The following is a 24,561-nucleotide window of genomic DNA, read 5'->3' on the forward strand; positions in this document are numbered from 1 at the left end:
TTACAAAAAAAAAAAAATTTTAAATAAAAGTTAAATTATCGTTTCACAATGGTTGTCTGTCATTTCTTTCTGCGGCGAACTATGTTTAAAAAAAAAAGGTTAAATACAGGGTATTTCAAAGGTAAAAAGGTATTCAAAACCAGGTATATAACTGTGGGTAAATTTTAGCTTTTTGCCACAGTTGTGTTCCTGGTTGTGTTTGAAGCAAAGTATTTCACCTAAAAAGTTGTGTTTATTGTTGGTGATTTCCTAACAATGTACACAACTTTTGTTAAAAGGTGAAATACTTTGCATAAAACACAACCAGGTACACACCTGTGGCCTAAAGCTAAAAATAGTAAGACCATGACAAGATAGCCAACTTTGGTTGGCAAAGGTATATACTGTTGGTCCAGAAGGTACACAAGTTTGGTTAGGGCACAAATCTTTCACACTCTGTCATCCTGCCAGTGTACTCTGCCTTGAGGTGACATAAAGTATAGTGCAAAATTGTCCCTCAGTACTGAAACCGTCACAGAATTTCTAGTGGTAATGTCATGGTAATCTTGCAAGGTGGTTTCTTCAGAGGTGTCCTCAATGGAAATGGGTTCCTTGCAGATAACAAAATTGTGGAGTACCACGCACGCTTTGATCACCTCGTCCACAGTTTCTGTCTTGAGGTTGATCGCAGTCAATAGGACCCGCCATTTGTCTGTCAGAATACCAAAGGTACATTCAACCATTCTTCTTGCTCTTGTGAGGCGGTAATTAAAAATGCGTTTTGGTCTTGTCAATCCTCTGCTAGCGTACGGTTTCAAAAGGTGTTCTGACAGCTGGAAGGCTTCATCCCCTACACAGACAAATGCCATAGGTGGACCAGATGTTTGCGGCAGCGGTCTAGGTGGTGGGAACTGGAAGGTGTTTCCATACAGTTTACGCCCCATGGCAGACAGTTTGAAAACTTGAGAGTCATTGGAGCGGCCATAGGCCCCAATATCAACCGCAATAAATTTGTATTCTGCGTCAGCGATGGCCATGAGGACAATTGAAAAATATTTCTTGTAATTGAAATATTCCGATCCCGATCCAGCTGGCTTTACAATGCGGATATGTTTCCCGTCCACAGCGCCCAAGCAGTTTGGAAACTGACATATCTGTTGAAACTTGTCAGCAATTTCAATCCACCTCTCTGTTGTGGGCTCTGGTAAAAACTCTTCAGCTAAGGAGTCCCACAGTGCACGGCATGTGTACTTCACAATTCCAGATATGGTGGAAATCCCGAGTCTGTACTGGAAATGCAGTGACGAAAGGGATTCTCCAGTTGCAAGAAATCTGTGGGGAATTAAAAAACAATAAATTAGTTTTAAATCACAGCATTATATACCAAAACTGAGCTATAACACTTGGAGATACAAACTACCACCAACAAGATTGCAGTGAAAGTGTGCTCTGATGCGATCACATCCAATAAATGTGGCTTGCCTTAAAGTCACCATCAGACGCTCTGCGGTGAAACAGAGAAGCGGCAATAGGTGTCCGCTTTTCTTATGAGGTGTGCAATGCGCTCCACCAAGTAATCAAAATTCTCCATTTTCATCCGAACATATCCAAAAAATTTATCAGGGTTTCGTCGAAGGTCCATGCAGAGTGTAGAATAGACCCCACGCGTCATTCTCTTGGCTGTGATGGGGTGGATCCACAAACGTCGTCTACGATGCCTGATGCGCTGCTGTCTCGCTCTCTCCTTCTCCAGAACAATCACCCTCAAACGATTCGCCTCCGCTATAAAATCCGCCAAATTCTTCAAAATATTTCCAATGACAACATCCATCTTCACCAGTAACTTGCTCTTCTCTCCAACCTGCACTTTCTCCTCTACAACCTGTCAAAGAAGGGCTGTAGGAACATGCTATATATAGTTTTCCAGTAGCCAATCCCGTTCGGAAGGCCACAAGGGTCAATTTTAAAAACCGGATCCGGCGTAATCCATCGAAAAACGGATAGAAAAACGGATGTACCGGATGAGACGGATCCGGTTTTGTCTGTCAAGAAAAAGACGGATCCGGCAGAAAACCGGATCCGTCACATCTGGTTTTACGAAACATTTGCCGGATCCGGTGTTCCGGCACGACGCCGGATCGCGCCTGACGCCGAAAACCTGATGTGTGAAAGTAGCCTTAGCGATGCACCAGCGATCCATATCATTGTCGGAATCACTGGTGCATCGCTACGTGTAACTGTACCCTTACTGCTGTCTTCGTATTTTAATGATACACTGTTTACCTACCTTACTTTCCTTTTTGTTTTTATAAACTTGTTAGTAAATATTTGTATTTTATTATCTAATCTTTGTCCATGTTTGCTGCTGTACCTCTCGTTATTCCTTGTCCACATTACAAGCGACGCCACTCCTCTGGTAAGGCCTCTTTGACACATCAGTTTTTTGCCAACAGTCACAATTCGTCTTTTTAAAAAAAAAAAAAAAAACGGATCCAGTCAATGATGCCACTGGATCAGTTTTTGTTTTTTTTTCTCATAGACTTGTATAGGCGACGGATGGCCATCCGTTTCATCCGTCATTTGACGGGTCCGTCATAAATTCTTTGTCCGTCGGCCGGAGACAACGGACAAAGTAACTTTTTTTGTGTACAAAGTCAGACAGCGAAGGATCCAGCACCGTTCGTCGTTGGCTATAATGGAAGCCTATGGGCGCAGGATCCGTCGCTGTCCGTCAAAAGACAGAATCCAGCGACGGATTCCGTTTTTTAAAACTGAGCATTCCCGGAACAATTTCTCTTCCTTTAACCCCCACTGCTGCTTCTTTTTTTTTTTTTTTCTCTCTACCTTGAAAATCCCTACAGCTGCTGCTTCAACGGATCTGTCAAAAAAAGCGAATAAAGTATTTTTTACAATCTGCACTTGATCAGTGTTTTCCACACTTTGACCGATTTGTGACTGATTATAAAAAACTGATGTGTGAAAGAGGCCTTAGTCCTGTTTCACACTTCCGTTTTCAGGCATCAGTCACAATCCTTCCAAGTGTTAATAATAATAATAATAATCTTTATTTATATAGCGCCAACATATTCCGCAGCGCTTTACAGTTGAACAGTTTCAAACACAACAGTCATAAGTAACAACGTTAACAATACAAGTGTTGAAAAAACGGATCTGTTGCAGATTGCAAACAACTGATGCACCGGATCTGTTGAAGCAGTAGTTGGTGGAATTTTAAAGGTGCAGATGAGAGAGAGAGATTTTTGTGCCAGAACAGGTTTTGGGGTTAAATTTCATGAAAGGAAATTCTTCCGGGCATGCTCAGTTTAAAGAAACTGAATCCGTCAACTGATTCCGTCATGTGATGGACGGGGACGGATCCGTCGCCCATAGACGTCCATTCTACCAGACACCGATGGATCCGTCACGTCCCCCTTTTTGACGCAGACAAAAAAACGTCCTATGGACATTTTTTCCAGACGGAACCCAATTTTATGATGGATCCGCCGCACAACGGATGCAACGGAAGGCCATCCGTCACAATCCGTCGTTAATACAAGTCTATGGGGAAAAAAACGGATCCGCCAGGCAAATCCATCAGATCGTTTTTTTCACCAAACTGCGGATTGTGACTGACGCCTGCAAACGGAAGTGTGAAACAGGCCTTAGAGGAAGACTTTCCCTCTTTTTTTTTTCCTGTGCCCAGGCAAGAATTTCATCCAGTAGCTGGATATTAAGCATAGTAGAGTCCGATCTGAGGTTAGAATTTTGGGCTGTTCCACCGCAGACATTTGTAGTAACATCCTGGAAGGAACAGTTAGCCCTGGAAACATAAATTCTGGATCTGGTTCAGAAACAAGTTCTCATAGAAGTACCAGTGGAGGATGGAAAAAAAGGGGATTCTGTTCCCCTCTTGATAAAGAAGCCAGATGACACCTTCAAAGCCATCATCAATTTGAAGTATCTGAACAAATTCCTGGTATTTTGACCTTTCAGTAAGGAGTCAGTAAAATCTGCTATAAAACTTCTGTTTCCAAACTGTTGCATGAGTGTGCCACACCTGAAATTTGCCCACTACCATGTTTCTATCCACGCAAGAGACATGGCCTTATCCAAGTGGATGGGGAAGCACATAACTTCTGCCAGTGAAGGATTTTCTCTGATTTCTCCAAAGCCGTTATGTCTGTATCTTGTCAGACAATCGAACAATAGTGGTTTACATTAACCATGGGGGGCGGGGCAAGATCTTGCTCCCTGATGGTGGCAACAGAGGAAATTTTCCAGATGGCAGAAAAGCATCTCTTACAACTAATAGCACTGCACATAAAAGGGAAAGCGAACGACAGGGCAGACTTCCTAAGCCACAGCCGTCCATCATGCCCTTGTCTTGCATCTGGGCGCCGCCTCCAAGCCGTCCATCATGCCCCTGTCTTGCGTCTGGGCGCCACCTTCCAGCCCTCCATCATGCCCCTGTCTTGTGTCTGGGTGACGCCTCCCATCCGTCCATCATGCCCCTGTGTTAATACTTCATAACACACTGCGGGGCTGGGAATTGGGGGACTCTAAAACACTTAGGCTTGATGGCCTGATGTCAGTTCCTGGGCAGCGTGCATTGCGCATGCCCGAGAACTGTTGTCACATCGCAGGCACTGGCATACAACACAGGAGGAGGCGGGGGCTCACGGGCATGATGGACAGATGGGAGGCGGCGCCCAGACGCAAGACGGACATGATGGACGGATGGGAGGCGGCACCCAGATGCAAGACAGAGGCATGATGGACGGCTTGGAGGCTGATACAGGGGGGCACACCATACCTATGGGATGCATTACTACCTTCACAGAATGCAGCCTTAGTGCTGCTGAAGGTGGCTCTTTTACTTAAAAACGCCCTGGGGGGTGACTTTAAAACTGATGGAACAGGAAGGTAAAAAAGTTGTTAAATTCCAGGGAAGAGCCTGATTTAGTAGATGCCTTCCCAATTGCATGGGTATTTTACCCCTTAATGACCGCTGATGCGCCTTTTAATGGCGGCAGTTAAGGGTACTTATGCCTCAGCGCCGCTGTTTAATGGCGCTGAGAAATAAGTGTATAGTGTCCCCAAGCGCCGCCCCCCCCCCCCCCCCCCCCCCCGAGTCAGAATTGGTCTCGGCCATGGGGGTAGCTGAGAGAGACCCCAGAGAGCACGTCAGAGGAGAGGGAAATGTGGTGTCCCCCCAATTCTCCCCCCCCCCCCCCCCAGTAAATCCCGATGTCCCTGGATCCTCCTTCTGGGAAGAAAATGGCGGGTGCATGCACAGTGTGCTGTTGAGATCTGCAGACCGGCACCCGGCAACAATAGGAAATTTTTCCTACTGGTTTATTTTGATCACTGTGATAGACCCTATCACAGTGATCAAAATAAAAAAAAAATGGTAAATCAAACCCTCTTTTATCACCCCCTTAGTTGGGTAAAAATAAAATAAAAAAATGTATTTCCATTTCTCAATTAGGGTTATAGTTGGATAATGTCAATATCATCCAAACTGCAAACATCATATGGCAACACTAAAGTATCTCAACCATATATCAGTGAAAGAGAAATAAATATACTGTATATACTCGTGTATAAGCTGATATGTGTATAAGCCGACCCCCACCCTAAATTTGCCACAAAAAACTGTGAAAACTTATTGACTCGCGTATAGGCCTAAGGTGGAAAATGCAGCAGCTACTGGTAAATTTCAAAAGTAAAAATAGATACCAATAAAAGTAAAATTAATTGAGACATCAGTAGGTTAAATGTTTTTGAATATCCATATTGAATCAGGAGCCCCATATAATGCTTCATGCATTTCATGATGGCCCCATAAGATGCTCCATACAAAATACACCCCATATAATGCTGCACAAAGGTTAATGATGCTCCATACAAAATACACCCCATATAATGATGCAAAAAGGTTAATAATGGCCCCATAAGATGCTCCATAGAACAATATGCCCCATCTGCTGCCCCCATAAGATGCTCCATAGATTATGCCCCCATAAGATGCTGCATAGATGCTGCCCTCATAAGATGCTCCAATAGGTTATGCCCCCCCATATGCTGCTCCATAGATTATGCCCCCATATGCTGTCCCATATGCTGCTCCATAGATAATGCCCCGTATGCTGCTCCATATATTATGTCCATATATGCTGCTGCAAAAAAAAAAAATGGCATACCCACCTCTCGTCACTGGGGGCCAGGTGTCGCAGCTGGCTCAGGACCCGGCATCTGAGATATTCGCCTGTCCCGGGTCCATCGCTGCTCGCCGCTGTCTGCGCGTCCTGTCAGTGACGTTCAGGCAGCAGAGGGCACGGCGCACACGAACCACATCACCGCGCCCCCTGCTGGCTGAATGTAACAGACCGGATTCTACAGACAGCGGCAAGCAGCGATGGACCCTGGACAGGTGAATACAGCATATACTTACCCCCTCCTGGTGTGGTATCTGCAGCCCTGTTTTCCCACGGTCTCCGTTCCTTCCTTCTGCAGTCACGTGGTACCGCTCATTAAACTCATGAATATATGCATATTCATGAGTTTAATGAGCAGTACCACGTGACCGCTGAACGAAGGGAGACCGTGGGACAAACTGGTGGGCTGCAGAGGTGCGTTGGGGGGTGTCAGTATGATCTGACACCCCCACTCCCCCGCCGACCCCCTGGCTATGTCTCGCATATAAGCCGAGGGGGGTGGGGGGGGGGGGCGGCTTTGGCACTTTCAGCCCCCAAAAATGGGCTGAAAATCTAGGCTTATATGTGAATATATACAGTATGTATAAATAAATATGTATATACCCTATAAGAAAGTCCTGAGTATGAAAGCCAGAGTATCATAAAAAGGCAAAAGTTTGATAGTACAATATAAAGACCAAATGAAAAAAACACATGGAAAAAAGGATTTTAAAAGACAGTGGCACACGGTGTAAAAAAATTGCACAGATATGGGAATTGAAACCTCGTAAATGAGAAAAGGTGGTGAGTAATAGCATATACCCCTGATGACTAGCAAAGTAATATATACAATCATATGTTAAAGTTTGGGCACCCCTATTAATGTTAACCTTCTTTCTTTATAACAATGTTGGTTTTTGCAACAGCTATGGATCATACAGATGAACGGCACTCATATGTCCGGATTCTTTTCATGGACTTTAGCTCAGCGTTCAATACCATTGATCCGAATTTACTTCATAAGAAAATGGTAGCTCTTGGAGTCCCTCTCAACTTATGCTTGTGGATTTATAACTTCCTGACAGCCAGGATACAGAGTGTAAAAGTTGGACCATTCACTTCGGACACCTTGGTCACAAACATCGGGGCACCTCAGGGGTGTGTTTTGTCCCCGTTACTGTTTTCTCTCTATACGAATGATTGCATCTCTTCAGCAGACTCAGTAATAATCTTGAAATTTGCCGATGATATGACACTGATTGGTCTCATCAGGGGAAATGCTGAAGACTTGTATCGGAGTGAGGTGAAAAGAATATGTGACTGGTGTAAAGCCAATAATCTTGTACTCAACACTAAAAAAACTGCTGAGATGGTTGTGGATTTTAGGAAAGATCAACATGAGATACTTCCAATCTACATCCATGACGAAGTGGTTTTTAGGGTCACAGAGACCAAATTCCTTGGTGTTATCATCTCTCATGATCTTAAATGTGGGAAAAACGTGAATGCTGTTATAAGAAAAGCACAACAGAGGATGTTCTTCCTGCCTCAGCTGAAAATATATGGTTTGTCTAAGAATCTGCTGATCTTATTCTTTAATGCTGTCATCAGATCTGTGATTTGTTCCTCTCTGATAGTCTGGTATGGGGGAGCCACTGCGCATGACAAACTCCGCTTACAAAGGACTTTCAGAACAGCAGAGAGAATTATAGGTTCCCCCTGCCTAAAATCCAGGATCTTTATGATAAGAGTATTCGATCCCACGCATTGAAAATTTCATCCAATCCCTCTCACCCGGGACACTCCTCATTCCAACTACTCCCTTCAGGACGTCGCTTCAGAGTCCCCAAATGCACCACCAACCGCCATATGAACAGCTTCTATCCACTCTCTGTTCAACAATTAAATCGTCATGTGTAGACTATATACTGTATCTGTCTTGTTAGATGTTACTTGTTGTATCTGTTGTTATATATTATGTTGCCTCTTTGCCACAAAGAATTCCTTGTATATATGTAATATGTACTTGGCGATAATAAATTTGATTGATTGATATATCTAATAACTGATGGACTCAGTTATATTTCTGGATTCAAATGAGGTTTATTGTACTAACAAAATGTGCAATCTGCATTTAAACAAAATTTGACCGGTGCAAAAGTATGGGCACCCTTTTCATTTTCTTGATTTGAACACTCCTAACTACTTTTTACTGACTTCCTGAAGCACTAAATTGGTTTTGTAACCTCATAGAGCTTTGAACTTCATAGCCAGGTGTATCAAATCATGAGAAAAGGTATTTAAGGTGGCCACTTGCAAGTATGAAGAGTGGCATCATGGGCTCCTCAAAACAACTCTCAAATGATCTGAAAACAAAGATTATTCAACATAGCTTTTCAGGGGAGGATACAAAAAGTTGCCTCGGAGATTTAACCTGTCAGTTTCCACTGTGAGGAACATAGTAAGGAAATGGAAGAACACAGGTACAGTTCTTGTTAAGCCCAGAAGTGGCAGGCCAAGAAAAATATCAGAAAGGCAGAGAAGAAGAATGGTGAGAACAGTCATGGACAATCCACAGACCACCTCCAAAGACCTGCAGCATCATCTTGCTGCAGATGGTGTCACTGTGCATCGGTCAACAATACAGCGCACTTTGCACAAGGAGAAGCTGTATGGGAGAGTGAGGCGAAAGAAGCAGTTTCTGCAAGCACGCCACAAACAGTCGCCTGAGGTATGCAAAAGCACATTTGGACAAGCCAGTTACATTTTGGAAGAAGGTCCTGTGGACTGATGAAACAAAGATTGAGTTGTTTGGTCATACAAAAAGGCGTTATGCATGGAGGCTAAAAAACACAGCATTCCAAGAAAAACACTTGCTACCCACAGTAAAATTTGGTGGAGGTTCCATCTTGCTTTGGGGCTGTGTGGCCAATGCTGGCACCGGGAATCTTGTTAAAGTTGAGGGTCACATGGATTCAACTCAGTATCAGCAGATTCTTGACAATAATGTGCAAGAATCAGTGACGAAGTTGAAGTTACGCAGGGGATGGATATTTCAGCAAGACAATGATCCAAAACACTGCTCCAAATCTACTCAGACATTCATGCAGAGGAACAATTACAATGTTCTGGAATGGCCATCCCAGTCCCCAGACCTGAATATCATTGAACATCTGTGGGATGATTTGAAGCGGGCTGTCCATGCTCGGCGACCATCAAACTTATCTGAACTGGAATTGTTTTGTGAACAGGAATGGTCACAAATACCTTCATCCAGGATCCAGGAACTCATTAATAGCTACAGGAAGCGACTAGAGGCTGTTATTTTTGCAAAAGGAGGATCTACGAAATATTAATGTCACTTTTATGTTGAGGTGCCCATACTTTTGCACCGGTCAAATTTTGTTAAAATGCAGATTGCACATTTTCTGTTAGTACAATAAACCTCATTTGAATCCAGAAATATAACTGAGTCCATCAGTTATTAGATATATGAAACTGAAATAGCTGTTGCAAAAAACAAAATTGTTATAAAGAAAAAAGGTTAACATTAATAGGGGTGCCCAAACTTTAACATATGACTGTACTAGTAATATATATAAAATGTCAAAGTTATTTCCAGAGGGAAAATGCCACCTATAAAACAAAAATAATTCCTACATGATCATGTGTAGTTATACCAAGCGTAGTAAAAATAACTATAATAAACCTTTCAAGGTAAATCACATCCAAATGTATGTAATGTTAGAAGAAACAGTCCACATGGTGACAAAGTGAAAGTCTCACCCATAGTAGCCTGTATGTAAATGTGCAGTGCAACAGCCCCCATGTGTGTTTTGCGCCCCCCCCCCGAGGAAGCCCATGCAAAACCCACGTTGGGAGCTGTTGCGCTGCACATTTACATACAGGCTACTGTGTGTGAGACTTTCACTTTTTTTCTGTGACCATGTGGACTTTTGTTTTCTTTTTCATAAATGCAAGTTATAGCGAAAAAATGTTACCACTAACATGAAATACAATATGTCACGAATAAACAGTCTCAGAATCAGTGGGATACGTTAAAGCGTTCCAGAGCTATAACCTCGTAAAGTGACAGTGGTCAGAATTGTAAAACTTGGCTTGGTCATTAAGTACCAAATTGGCTCTGTCACTAAGGGGTTAATCTAGCCTGTGCCTTTCCACCAGTAATGCAGTTCCCAGCAGTACTAAGGATGATCGGGCGATAATAATCGTGATAGCCCCATTTTGGCCCAAAAGACCTTCATTTTCATGGATGAGGCTGATGTCCATCTTACCATAGATCCTGGATCTCTTCATCCAAGGTCCAGTCTGCCATCCACAAATAGCTGGGCTTAAATGGACAGCCTGGAATTTGAAGTGTCACTTAATTCAGAGAGGGTTTTCTCCAAGTTTAGTATCCACTCTACTTAACAGATATATGGTAGAACCACCTTGAAGACTGTTTTTGGTAGTGCTGTCTTAAACCAGCATAGTCCGTGATATCCAGGTCTTATCAGTTGGTACACCCTTTACACAGGTTGCGGAAGGTAGTTATTCAGAGACTAAATCCAGCCTACTTTCCATATGTAGCCATGACATCCCATAGGTGTCAGGAGATTATTCTTTCCTCCTTTTGCACTAATACTAGCAACCCGATAATTGTTTCCTTCCTTCACCCTAGGAAAGGCCTTGAAGTCTCTAGAGGTTCTCTAGCTATATGGTTTAGGGACGCCATTAAGTTAGCCTACTCCTTTAGTGGTAGTTCAGTCATTAAAAGCTTGTTCTGTCGCAACTTTCTTTGGCAGAGAAGGCAGAAGTGCCTATCAATCAGTCATGTAAGGCGGCAACATGGTCCTCTCCTTCAACTTTCTATAAACACTATTCGCTGATCTGACCTCTTCTGCTGTTCTATCTTTTGGGTGAAGGGTTCTGTAAGCGGTGGTCCTTCCCAAAGGTGGATTTGTTTTCTCTGTAAATCTCTTTTGTGGTGCTATCATGGGGTAAAAGGAAAAGACAAAATCAATGGCACCCTTATGTTCCACTCTCCCCCTCCCCCAGCACTGGTTTGGGTATGCACTAATCGAATTCTAGGTGTGTATTTCAGATGGTGTTTGCTTATGATCTGATAATGGTATGTGCATATAACTGTAAGAGGTCCTCTCATGCTCTGTAACCCAAGTGATGCAGGGTAATAGGGTCCACCCTTTTAGTTCAGTAGGTTCCTGTCCTTGATGGGTGGATCCACCTCTGTTGTGTGGTGCCGTCATGGGCTCTGGAAAATCCCATTACTGGTTACTATTTGCTTCTTAATGCAGCGGATAGCTATACCTGTGTAGTGAATGGGATTTGTAAGTATCTACTTTTTGTAGTGTCATGTGTTCATTTCTGTAAAGCTTTTTTTTTTTTTTTTTTTGGAAAAGGAAAAACGTTCAGTGTTCATCTAGCAGTTTTTCCTTAACTGAAAAGAACCTGCCACTTACCATAAATTGTCATTGTAAAGGGGTCTTCTGTGCTGTAATACCTCTTTACATTACCATCCCGTTTCTCAGGAGGTCCACTCTGCTTTTCCTCACTTCTGAATGAAGGGCGCTGGCTCGAAAGGCTTTGTAACATGGGAACATATAAAAGATCACGGCTTCACGTATTTCCAGTGTGACAACATTTTACTCATCGGTCTCAGAATATATATACATACAGAGGGCAGGACAATCAATATGTGTTGGACCAGTAGATAACGGGCTCCAATTAAGACGCCAGTCGTACATTACAATAGCCGTGGGATTTCCAAAGGTGGGGGGAGTTCAGAAGTGGGATATCTCGTTTACTTCTGCCTAGGGGTCGCAGCCGGTCGGTTGCTGCATTAAGGGCATACATCTCACATTACAACTATCATACATGCATCTCCTATTCGGGGTGCTGGGGGGTTCTGTAATACGGCTCCCCCTTTTCAGCGACCCGCTCGGCATACACAGTCTGATCCTTAACGGATCGGCTTGGGGATGACCGAAGTCTATGGGGTTGGTACAAGTTCCGTTTGTCGGCTTAGTCCATCAGCTTTACCATTTTGTTGCCGGGTCTGTAGTGGATGGTGAAGTCTAGAGGTTGTAGGGCTAAACTCCACCGCAGTAATCTGGCATTGTCTCCAGAGACTCGATTAAGCCACACTAGGGGATAATGGTCCGTTAGGAGGGAAAACTGTCGTCCAAACAAATATGGTTGAATGTAACTTCTTGAGTGCCCATACTACTGCCAGGCACTCCTTCTCGATGGCCGCATAGCTTACTTCGCGGGGCAGTAGTTTCCGACTCGGGTAAGCTATCGGGTGGTCTTGACCGTTCGGCCCGACTTGGCTCAGCACTGCCCCCAATCCAAACATAGAAGCGTCTGTGTGAACCAAGAAACGTTTAGTTGGATCAGGTGCGGCCAATACCGGGGTACTTGTGAGGGCGTCCTTTAGCTGGCGGGAGGCTTTCTCACACTCGGGGGTCCAGGTTACCTGGCGGGGGAGGTTCTTACAGGTCAGATCAGTGAGGGGCTTGGCTACGCTGCTGTAATTGGGGACAAATTTCCTAAAATACCCGGCTGTCCCTAGAAACGCCATGACCTGGATTTTAGTGCGTGGGGTGGGCCATTTGGCTATGGCCTCAATCTTGGCTGGTTCTGGTTGCTGTTTCCCACTTCCCACCCAATGTCCTAAATACTGAACCTCTGCTTTGCCCACGTGACACTTGTTGGGTTTCAAGGTGATTCCGGCCTTGTGGATCCTGTCCAATACTGTCTCTAGGTGATTTAGATGCTCATCCTATGTCGCGCTGTAGATGGCGATGTCATCCAGGTAGGCACAAGCATAGTCCTTAAGACCATCCAGAAGCCGGTCAGCCAGCCTCTGGAAGGTTGCAGGGGCATTCTTCATCCCGAATGGCATAACTCGAAACTGGAATAAGCTGAACGGGGTGACAAATGCAGACTTGGAAATAGCGTCAGGACTTAGGGGGATCTTCCAATAGCCTTTGCATAGATCGATGGTGGTCAAATACTTTGCCCCCGCCAGCCGGTCTAACAACTCATCAACACTCGGCATGGGATACGCATCCGTCACCGTTTTCTCATTTAGCTTGCGATAGTCTACACAAAACCGGGTAGTCCCATCCTTCTTGGGCACTAACACTACTGGGGATGCCCAGGGACTATCTGACTCTTCAATGACCCCCTAAACGCAGCATCTCTTGTATCTCCTATCGCATCCCTTCTCGTACAGACTCAGGGACGCGGAAGGGGGGTTGTCTCAGGGGGGTCTGATCCTGGGTCTCAACCTTGTGTTGTGCCAGGCGGGTGTACCCCGGTCTCTCTGAAAACCATCCTCCGTCGCTGCCTCAACGCCTCCGCATGCTGTCTCTCCCGGGGCCCTAGGTTTTCTCCCAAGTGTACCTGGTCCCATGTTTTAGACTGAGTCCTCTCCCCTTAAACATCAGGCAAGGGGAGTCCTGCTAAATCCTCTGCTTCGGGTGCACAGATGGCCACTACCTCTTCAGGGCGTTCCCGGCAGGGCTTCATCATGTTCACGTGGAACATGCGGATAACCCTGGGGTCGTCACAATCGGCGACATTGTAGGTGGTGTCGGCTATTTTCCCCACTACCTGGTAGGGCCCCTGCCATGCAGCTTAGAACCAACTAGGCAGAACAAGTTCAAACACCAGGACCTTCTGTCCTATCTCAAAGGTGCGTTCTCTGGCCCTCCGATCGTACCATACGCGCTGGCGCCGTTGGGCCGCCTTCATGTTCCCACGTACAGCCGGAGTCAGCTCCTGTAGGCGGTCCCGGAATTCCACCCCTTCCCAGTGTTCTCGCACTAAGTCTAGGGGTCCCCTTACCCGCCTCCTGTATAACAGTTTGAACGGGGAGAAGCCCGTGGATTCTTGGGGCACCTCCCGATAGGCAAACAAGAGGTGTGGCAAGAATTTTTCTCAGTCCCTGTAGGTCCTTGTAAAAGTCCCAATGAGTTGTTTTAATGTTCTGTTAAAACGTTCACATAACCCATTGGTTTGCGGGTGGTACAGGGTGCTTCTAATGGACTTTATGCCGCACAGCTTCCACAGTTGGTTGGTCACCTCTGCTGTATACTGGGTACCCTGGTCCGAGATAACCTCCTGGCGAAATCCAACCCGTGAGAAAACCTGGAGCAGGGCAGCCGCCACTGTCTCTGCCAGTATGTTAGGTAATGCAACCGCCTCTGGATACTGTGTGGCATAATCTACCACTGTCAATATATACTTTTTCCCTGACGGACTGGGTTTGGCTAACGGCGCTATCAGATCGACCGCTCCTCGGCTAAATGGCTCCTCCACAATGGGGAGGGTGTGTAGTTTGGCCTTGCAGTGATCTCCCCTCTTGCCAATGCGCTGGCAACTATCACAGGTCTGGCAGTACTGACGAACATCATAAGTTACCCCCGGTCAAAAGAAGTTTTGTGTCAGACGATGCCTGGTGCGACTGACGCCGAGGTGCCCGGCCAAGGGTATGTCATGAGAGATTCGCAGTAGCTCCTGCCTATATTTCTTGGGAACTACCATCTGTCGTTTTATAGTGGGTCTCGTCCCTGTGTGGCGCTGCTCTGTAACCCGGTAGAGGAGTCCCTGATGCCATACAAACTGTTCCCCTTCCAGTACTCTCCCCTCCTGTGCCTTCCCACAATACACCTGTAATGAGGGATCCTCAAGTACCTCCCTTTTAAACTCAGCTGGGGTGGCCCAAGAAATGTCTGGCTATGGGAATACGTGTAGGGCTGGGGTGTCTTACCTGGGCCTCCTCTAAGTGTGATTCCGCCTCCGCAGCTCGAGCTTGTCTCCGGGTGGTCACAGGATAGGTCTCAGCCAGAGGGGCAACCGAGAATGCAGACAACATGGGCCCCAAGTCATTTCCCAGCAAGACGTCTGCAGGCAAATCCTCCATCAGGCCGACCTCAACAAGGCCATCCCCAACTCCCCAGTTCAGGTGAATCCTGGCAGTGGGCAGTCTATGTATGGCTCCCCCTGCTATACAGACGACCACTGTCCGGTCCGTCTTCTCTTGGTCCCGGACGAAATGAGGCTTCACAAGGGTCAAAGTTGCTCTGGAATCTCTTAGTTCCTGCATACATTTCCCATTAACCCACACAGCCTGTCGATGCTGTTGTTTATTAACTGCCCGGGATGCCTGCACAGGGTCTACTTCATGCAGCACTTCCTCCATCTCTTTCATCCTCGGATTAGTCATAGCCCCCAATGCCGGGTCAGCTTCACCCTGGTAGTAGTGTACAGCGTCTTGGTTGACGGTAGCCATCTCCCCCCCCCCCCCCCCCTTTGGCCACTGGGTACGCTGAGTCCGGTTGGGACATTGTCTTTGCAGGTGGCCCAGCTGATGGCAGGTGTGGCATCGCACCCCAGGGGGACCCTGTTAAGCGGGGTCTTAGCTGGTCCCCCAACAATCTTCTGTGGATTAGGGGCCTCCAGACCCATAGGAGGGCCCCTAGTGACAGTCTTTGATCCTGACAACTGAGACCTCCTGGCATCATGATGTTCATCGGCCAGACGAGCGACCTCCTCAAGAGTCATTGGCCTTCTGTCCCGAAGCCATTCTTGTGTCTCGGGGTTTAGTCCAGTAAAGAATTGTTCTAACAAGAAGAGCTGGAGGACGTCCTCCTTAGTTGTTTCTTGGCTCCCTTGAACCCATTGTAGCAGTGACCGCTGTAGTTTACAGGCCAATTCAGCATGGGTATCTGTTACCTGTTTTATAAGTCCGCGGAACTTTTGGTGGTATGCCTCTGATGTCAGCGCATACCAGGCCAAGATCACTTCTTTGACCCGCTCATAGTCCATGCAGTTCTCATCAGGTAGCATGCGATAGGCGTCCGCTGCCCGGCCTGTCAGCTTGCTGGCCAGAACCTGAACCCAATTCTCCGGCTTCACTTGATGAAGGGCACACTGCCACTCAAAGTCCTGCAGAAAGCCATCAATGTCTTCCTCTGCCTCCCCCAACTGTTGGAAGGCATTATACTGGATTTTTTGTGGCTTACTGCTGATGGTACCTGGGCGGAGGCCAGAGCTCCCCCTGCTCGCTGACTCTCCTCTCTCCGCTCTGCCTTCTCCATCTTGGCTAGCTCTATCCAGGTCCGCTCTGCCATCTTTTCCTTCAGATCAGTACGCACATCAGCCATCAACTCTCGTACGATCTCTACTGCAGGGTTTGGGCCATAGAACGCCAGACTGCTCTTTACCTCCATCTGGAATTCAGTCTCTTCCACGTTCACATTGGGAGGCGCTGCACTGTCGTGTTCCATGATGGCTGCTATCAAATCCGCTTTTATTTTGTTGCTGGCGATTAACCCTCGAGCTTCCACCAGGTCTTTTAATGTATTCCTCTTTAACTTCTGGTAGTTTTCCATTCAGTCCTTTACTCCTATAGACGGGGTATCATATCCCGCTGCTGCCACCAGTGTAACGGGGTCTTCTGTGCTGTAATACCGCTTTACATTACCACCCCGTTTCTCAGGAGGTCCACTCTGCTTTTTCTCACTTCTGAATGAAGGGCGCTTGCTCGAAAGGCTTTGTAACATGGGAACATATAAAAGATAACTGCTTCTCCACATATTTCCAGTGTGACAACATTTTACTCATCGGTCTCAGAATATATATACATACAGAGGGCAGGACAATCAATATGTGTCAGGCCAGTAGATAACAGGCTCCAATTAACCCTGCTGTTATGTTCAGTCAAAAACGACCGATTTTGAACTTTAATATTTTTCACAATATTCAAGATGCGGTTCTGAAACTTGTGGTTGATTGACTTTTCCTCATTTGAGGGGTTCTTACTATGGGTACTTTTTTTTTTTTTCTTTGTGCTGCACAATTTTTTATACACTTGTACTGTTCGGTCAAAAATGACCGATAGCCTTTTATAGTGATCTCCAGCCATTTTATGAGTAAAATAAGGGAGACATAATCTCATTTTGGACTATATATTACATCTACTACTATTTATCAATTTATTTAGGTCCTTTTGGTCCATGCAGATTTACACATACATACATTTTCTCATTACAATACTGCTGATGGATTACCTTCCAGTATAGTTATGTGCCAAATATTTTTATCCTGCTGTTCATGTAAAATAGTTCAATTCAGTTCTCAACATTTCATATTGTAAATGAACATATTCTCTTTTTTTACTTGTGTTCCCTGATCTAATTTCTGTGAAATGCTGACCTGAAAGAGTACTAATAAATTCTGTCTGAAAAGTGTTTGCGCTTTACTCTGAGCTCTTATCCTAAAGGGTGGGGGGTGTTTTATTTTATCTTATCAGTAGACAATTGCCATAGTAGTCTATCCAGTTTCATTTTCAGTCCAGCTGGAGAGAGCAGAGAGGACATATACAGACAACAGAGTTCTGAAGGATCATCGTTAAATATGCAATATGCATAAATATTCCAATAAAGCCATGTTAAATGTGTTGACACAAAAAAAATAAAAAGTAGTTTTTTTTCCCATTTTTCATTTGTTTATAAACAACCAGGTCCACATACAATATAATGCTGCAAAAATTATTCAATTAAAACACTTAGCTAAAAATCAAGACTTTATTAGGTCCGGTCAAAAATGACCGGAACATAAGGCTGGTTTCACACTTGCGTTTTTTTGCGCTGTATTTTAGCGCTAAAAAACGCATGCGCTTTTTTTTCCTATTTTTTGCATGGGGTGCGCTTATGTGCGCATACACATGCTTTTGTATGCGTTGTTACGCGCATGCGTTTTTTTGTGGTGTGCGCTCGGGCGCACAAAATGCATCCTGTTGCATTTTTTGGGCGTCCGACTTGCCTCAAAAAAAACGCATGCGTGCAATGTGTTTTTTTACAGCAAGACACCCATTATAAGTCTATGGGTGTGCATATGTGCGCATTGGCATGCTCATGTATGCTTTTTTTGCGCATGCGTTTTTTTTGTTGACCATTGGTTAGACAATGGAAATTAGGGGTTTGGGTTAGAGTTAGTGTTAGTTAAGGGGGGTTAGGGTTGGTATGGTTTGGTTAAGGGTTAGGGTTTAGGGTTAGTTAGGGTTTGGGTTAGTAGAGTTTGGTTAAGGGTTAGGGTTAGGTTTAGTATGGTTTGGTTAAGGGTTAGGGTTAGTATGGTTTGGTTAAGGGTTAGGGTATGGTTTGGTTAAGGGTTAGTAAAGTCATGGTTTGGGTTAGTGTGAGGGGCCAACTAATGTTGGGAAAAACGCAAATGCGGTAAAAACGCATAAAAACGCTGTTTTTTTTCATGCATGCGCATAAAAATGCTTGAAAAAAACGCAGCATTTGTATGCATTTTTTGCGTGAAAAACGCGCTGCAAAAAAAGCAAGTGTGAAAGTAGCCCAACAAGTGTATAGTGGTAACGAACAGAATAGCAGGGTTAAGACGCCAGACGTACATTACAATAGCCGTGGGATTTACAAAGGTGGGGGGAGGTCAAAAGTGGGATATCTCGTTTACTTCTGCCTAGAGGTCGCAGCCAGTCGGTTGCTGCATTAAGGGCATACATCTCACATTACAACTATCATACATGCATCTCCTATTCAGGGTGCTGGGGGGGTTCTGTAACAGTCATTTTTTCTTAGCTAGTGTAACTACGCCATCTGTCCTTTTTCTTCAGTTCACGTGGGATTCAGTAACTCTTCTCCACAGAAGTAATCTGAAAGTTTTTGCATAGTCTGATAATAAGACTAAATTTACATGCAGAAGAGAGGTGGCCATATCTCAGAAATGGCGAGGTGCATGAACAAAAAAATTGTCATATTCAGTAGAGCATCAGCTTTTACATCAGGAAAAGACACATTTATGGCAAGTGATGGGTCCTGGTTAAGTCAGGAGTCCATTTATGTAGCACTGTGGCACCCTTTACCATATGAAGGTTTTCATACTGCGGATTGAACATTGCATTTTCAGTATCCATGTAGATTAGAATGGCTATCTAAAGCCACGATGGCATGGGCACCCTGATGTAAGTATTAGTTATTTTGTCGCATTGTTCATCACCTATATTTTTATTCCTACAGAGCCGTGCACCTATATCTGCCAAGCTGGTGGCAAACATGCTTTCTGTTGCTGGAGCGGATCACATCATCACCATGGATCTCCATGCCTCTCAGATACAGGTATATAATATAGAATAAAGGTAGCAGTTCCACTACTTCTTGCTCCAGATCTGTGAGCAGTGTAATAAGGGCCTGTAAGTTTCAGTTGCTGCTGCATTGATTATTTGAACCTAAAAGAAAATGTACAGTAGTTGGTCAACTATTGGAAACCTAAATCGTGTGCCGTCCCCACCATGTGTGGTTCCCTGAGATGGCAGATGGTGTGATGTGTATCTAAATGAAGACACTTCCTGCTTGTGCCCACCAGAGCAAGCAGAAGTGGCAGGGACATGTGACGAGTCATAGATATAAAACCTCTTATGTAAGGCAAGTTGTAAAGCCCCCTTTCTAGCTCCCTTATGCCTGCATGTCACACTATGTAGTAATGCCTAAATGTAGAATCTTCACATTTCATTCATTTTAAAGCCAGCTTTTACATTATCTGTTCAGGTGAAATGAGCTCACATATGAGAATTTTCTCATAATGAGCGGAAGCTGTTTGGACATCACAAGTTTCTTAGCTTCGCAGCGCACATCTCCCAGTATAAATTGGGAAAAAGTCTCCAATTTCCATTATGGTGGAGGAGAATTTTTCAGTCTTAAGTCTTTTTTAGATCTTTGCTTTGAACAAGATGACATCCATATTATCTACAGTAAAAACTTCACTTGAATTGCTCTGTAAAGCACTGCATAACTCTCCTTATACTATCCTAGCAAAGGGTGTGTACACACATCAGATTTCACATGAATTTTGGTAAAGATTTAGTTCCTAAATCCAGAGGTCATATGCTGCAGTCTTTTCACTGGGTGTAGTAATATATAGATTATGAGATCACAGCAAGTACGACATGCATCAGTTATGTTGTATAGTGCAGCGGTGTTCACACCGTGCAGTAATGAGGCAGTGACCCAGGAAAGTTCAAAGCAAACGTATTTAATGTCCAAAAACTCACAAAATGAAAAGCGCACTGTATCCTCCGGATCGCAGCCGAGGCGTCAAAACAGTCTGTATCTGAGACCTGTTGCTGTGGGCGACTGCACCACCATGTCATGCTGAGGGGTGCCAGGCATTTGCTTCTTTTGGCTCTGTGTTACCTCACACAAGCCGGCTGCTGCAGAGCCACCTGCTCTGCCGGTTACAAACAAACACCGACACACCCAACCCTTTTCTGCGGGGTTTTTAAATGGAAACTGTGGCCATGGGCCACTTGTAAGACCCGGGCTGGAGGGAGCAAACTGCCCCACTACCATCCTGTAGTTCGCTCCAAAAATAAAAGCCCATGCCGGTTTTTCTTAAATCTGCCTTGGGCAAATAGCTTGTCCAAGTTCACACTTTTATTCTGCATTGCAACCACAGCTATATCTGTGACTGCAATGCACTCCAGTGGCCTTAATACGCTTCTATGCACATCTTGGGGGATACATAGCGTCCCTCGCATATAACACCCGTCACTGCCTCACGGTGTTGAGAGGTCAGGACACTAAAGGAGCTGTGTTTAATTTTAGTTTGGACTTCCACTACAGATGATGAGGCCCATTCATTATTACCTTCTACTGCCTTGGCTCCAATCCCTGATGTAAAGTATTTTTTTTTAAATCAGATTATTTTTATTAAACCGTTTTAACTTCCAAAATTGAGACAAGGCACACACAGTTTTAACATACAGATTTGAGACATACCTCTTATACACAACCCAACTCTCCCCCCCCCCCCCCCAATTATTAAATTATAACTAATATAACCATGGGTCCCTTAGAATGTGACCTATAAATGTATAGTAGAAAAAGGAGAAATACACAAAAAAAACACCTATTTTTTAAGGGGGACATTATGAAACAAGATAAGACTTGTACAGCATAGAACTATGAACAGTCAGGCACATAGTAGAAAATGAGCAATAGACATATTCATGAAACCTATTCATAAAGCAAGAGATCATATGGAACCAAGAGGGAGTAAGGGGTACCATAATTAACGAAACATAGGGAACAGATTCTCCAGCAGAAAAATTTGGGATGGCAAACCCGAGGTGTTAAGCCAGGGGCTCCAGATTTTATCAAGTTTTCCGATAGCTTTTCTTTTAATATACACTCCTTTTTCCAGCCTTATTGAACTATTGACTCTATTAATAAACTCCTCCACCGTCGGGGGTGCAGATTGCTTCCAGTTCAAGGCAATAGTTTTCCATGCTATATATAGAATTCTAGCCATACCAATCGCCAGCGGGTCTTCCACAGGAACATCCGGTATAATACCCAGCACACAGACCTTTGGATCAGGGAGAAATCTTGTACCATAAACTCTTGCCAACGTATTCAGAACATTATTCCGGAACCGTCCAAGCTGAGGACACTCCCAGAACATATGCATAAGGTGTGCATCAGGTGGGTTACATCGGGGGCAGCACGATTCACTCCTTATCGTGATTTTGTGCAAGAACGCAGGCGTTTTATATTTCCTATGTATTAGATACACCTGCGATAATCTCTGGGCCTCCGATAGCGAAAGACAGGGCACTGTCCCACATTCCCATTGATCATCTGAGAGCTGGCCAACAACCTCCTCCCATCTAGCTTTGGTGCAAAGGGGGTACTTATCGTGGAATGCATTGAGAAGTATTCTGTAGATGGAGGAAATCAGTCCTCTTCTGGAGCCCAAGCCTCCCCACCAACATTATCAAGGGATTAGGGTCTATACTAAGAGTACTGTCACACTTAGCGATGTACCAGCGATCCCGACCAGTGATATGACGCGGTCAGGATCGCTGGTGCATCGCTAAGTGGTCGCTAGTGAGCTGCCACACAGGCAGATCTCACTAGCGACATCGCTGGGGACGGGGGTCGCTACTTACCTGTCACACCAGGCGATCCTGCGTCCTCCCGCCTGGCTCCACGCGTCGCTCGTCGTCACAGCAGGAAGCGCCGCAGGAAGCAGACGACGAGAAACGGTCCAGGACGTTCTTGCGCGATCAGCGATAACCAGCGGGGGAGCGGGTCGGAGGTAAGTATCAGACACAGCGATATCGCTAGCAATATCGCTATAACGTCACTAGTTATAGCGATATTGCTAGCGATATCTCTTAGTGTCACATGCCCTTTAGATCTCTCTAGTTTTGATTTGAGCTGCATACGCATGCAGGAGCTGTAAAAATCTGTAGAAAAACCTATGGGGAATGTTAAATTCAGTGCGCAGTTGTTCAAACTGTTTTAATGTATTAGACTGAATGTGTGCCACTGTCATCACCCCCTTCGCCTCCCAATCAGAGTACCCTTCTAAAGTTTGAAATTCCAGAAGACTAGGATTATGCCACAATGGTGTAAACAAAGAGCCACCCAACAGCTGCTTTCCTCTATCCCAAACCTTACAGATCATGGCCAGAGTTGGAGCTTGAGATAATTTGTTTCCCTCTCCCCGGGCATCTACCATATACATTGGTACTCTCCATGGACTATTCTGAATTGCCAGTCGCCTATTTTTCTCCAGTGCACCACACTGATCCCAACCCTTCAGTTGCTGAATCTGAGTCGCCAGGTAGTAGATCCAAGCATTCGGGATAGCCAGCCCCCCATTTGCTTTTTCTCTTTGTAGGTACTCCAGACGGATTCGAGCCTGCTTTTTTTTTCCAAAATAATTGTCTGAATAACCTATGAGCCCTCTGAAAGCACCATGCCGGGATCAACACCGGGGAGTTGTGAAGTATATAGAGCAGTTGGGGCATTAAAACCATTTTGATGAGATTTCCTCTCAACTGATAGGGGAAGTCTACACCATGCATCAATTTTAGTTACAAATCTAACAGGGGTGTCAGATTAAGAGACACATAGTCAACAGGTTTAGCTGTAACATTGATCCCCAGATACTTAAATTCTGTTACCAGTTTAATATTGGTTTCCTCTAACCTATGTATGACTACACACGGGTCTATAGGCATAAGTACCGATTTGTTCCAGTTTATAAGGAGGCCCGACCACTTACCAAATTCCTCAAGGATAGCCATAACTGGTCTAATAGAGGAAGAGGCATCGCCCAGATACAGAAGCATGTCATCCGCATAGAGCGAGATGCGTTCCTCCAGGTCCCCCACCCTAAATCCCCACACTTCCTTAGAGGCCCTAATAATACATGCTAAGGGTTCAATAGCGATGGCAAATAGGAGGGGCGACAGAGGACATCTGTCTTGTTCCCCTCCCCATCGCCACCACCCCAGACAACTCACCATTAACCCTAATCCTAGCTGCCGGACTATTATAGAGTAGCTTAATGAGGGCCCAGAACTTAGGGCCAAACCCCATTCTTTCTAAAATCTTCCAAAGATAACTCCACTCAACCGTATCAAAGGCTTTAGCTGCGTCGAGCGATAGCACTGCCCTGGCCCCCGCCTCAGGAGAACTTAACTGCATATTGAGGAACAACCGACACAAATTAATGGCAGTCGACTTCCCCGGCACAAACCCCCGACTGATCCTGAATGAGCCCAGCAATAACCTTAGCCAGTCTGACCGAGAGAACTTTGGCAAGAATTTTAACATCCGTCTGGAGTAGAGAAATGGGCCTGTAAGATTCAGGATGGAGGGGACCTTACCAGGGCTGTGGAGTCGGAATAAAATAGACCGACTCCGACTTCTAAAATATATAATAAATTGGGTACAATAGTTCAATGCACAATGTGCTGAATAATTTTTCATAGGAATTTGGGAAAGTTATGAAATGTCCTATAAATGGCTGTTCTATTCCTGATCTAAGGGTACATTCACACAAGAACAGGTTCTTGCTATTGTAACGGACAATGCTTCAAACATCATAAGTACAATTAAACTGATGAATGAGAGTAATGAACAACAGCTAGAAGAAAATGTAGGATTCAGTATGTTTAAGATGGAAGGCCACAGTGCTGTTCATGTAACTGAGGAACAAACAGATATTACAACAAAAGAACAGCAAAATTATACTGTAGAAATAGATGATCTTGTTGAAGGTGCTTCAAAACACTTTCATATTCATCACATGCGCTGTGTTGTGCACACTCTGCAGCTGGCAATAAGAGAGTCTGCAAGTGGGACATGCTGGAAATCTGATTGGAAAAGTGAGGAAATTGGTTATTGCCGCCAGAACCCCTAAAATTGATTCCATCTTGAAGAGACGTGCTGGGAAAGGGGCAATTGTCGATCAAGCCACTCGGTGGGGCAGCACTTATTTAATGATTGAGCGATTGCTTGAACGAAAACCGTTCCTT

General features: G+C 44.9%; 1 protein-coding gene across 1 annotated transcript in view; it reads left to right on the forward strand.

Moving 5' to 3' along the window:
• The window catches only part of PRPS2 (phosphoribosyl pyrophosphate synthetase 2), a 119,020-nt gene that overhangs the window by 88,903 nt on the left and 5,556 nt on the right, over nucleotides 1–24,561 (forward strand). Inside the window, exon 3 of the mRNA XM_073586158.1 lies at nucleotides 19,250–19,348. Within this exon, the coding sequence (XP_073442259.1) occupies nucleotides 19,250–19,348 (99 nt within the window). The remainder of the gene's footprint in view (nucleotides 1–19,249; nucleotides 19,349–24,561) is intronic.

The sequence above is a fragment of the Dendrobates tinctorius genome, unplaced genomic scaffold (genome assembly GCF_039654945.1).
Source record: "Dendrobates tinctorius isolate UK_male_01 unplaced genomic scaffold, ASM3965494v1 ptg000091l, whole genome shotgun sequence".
Lineage (NCBI taxonomy): Eukaryota > Metazoa > Chordata > Amphibia > Anura > Dendrobatidae > Dendrobates > Dendrobates tinctorius.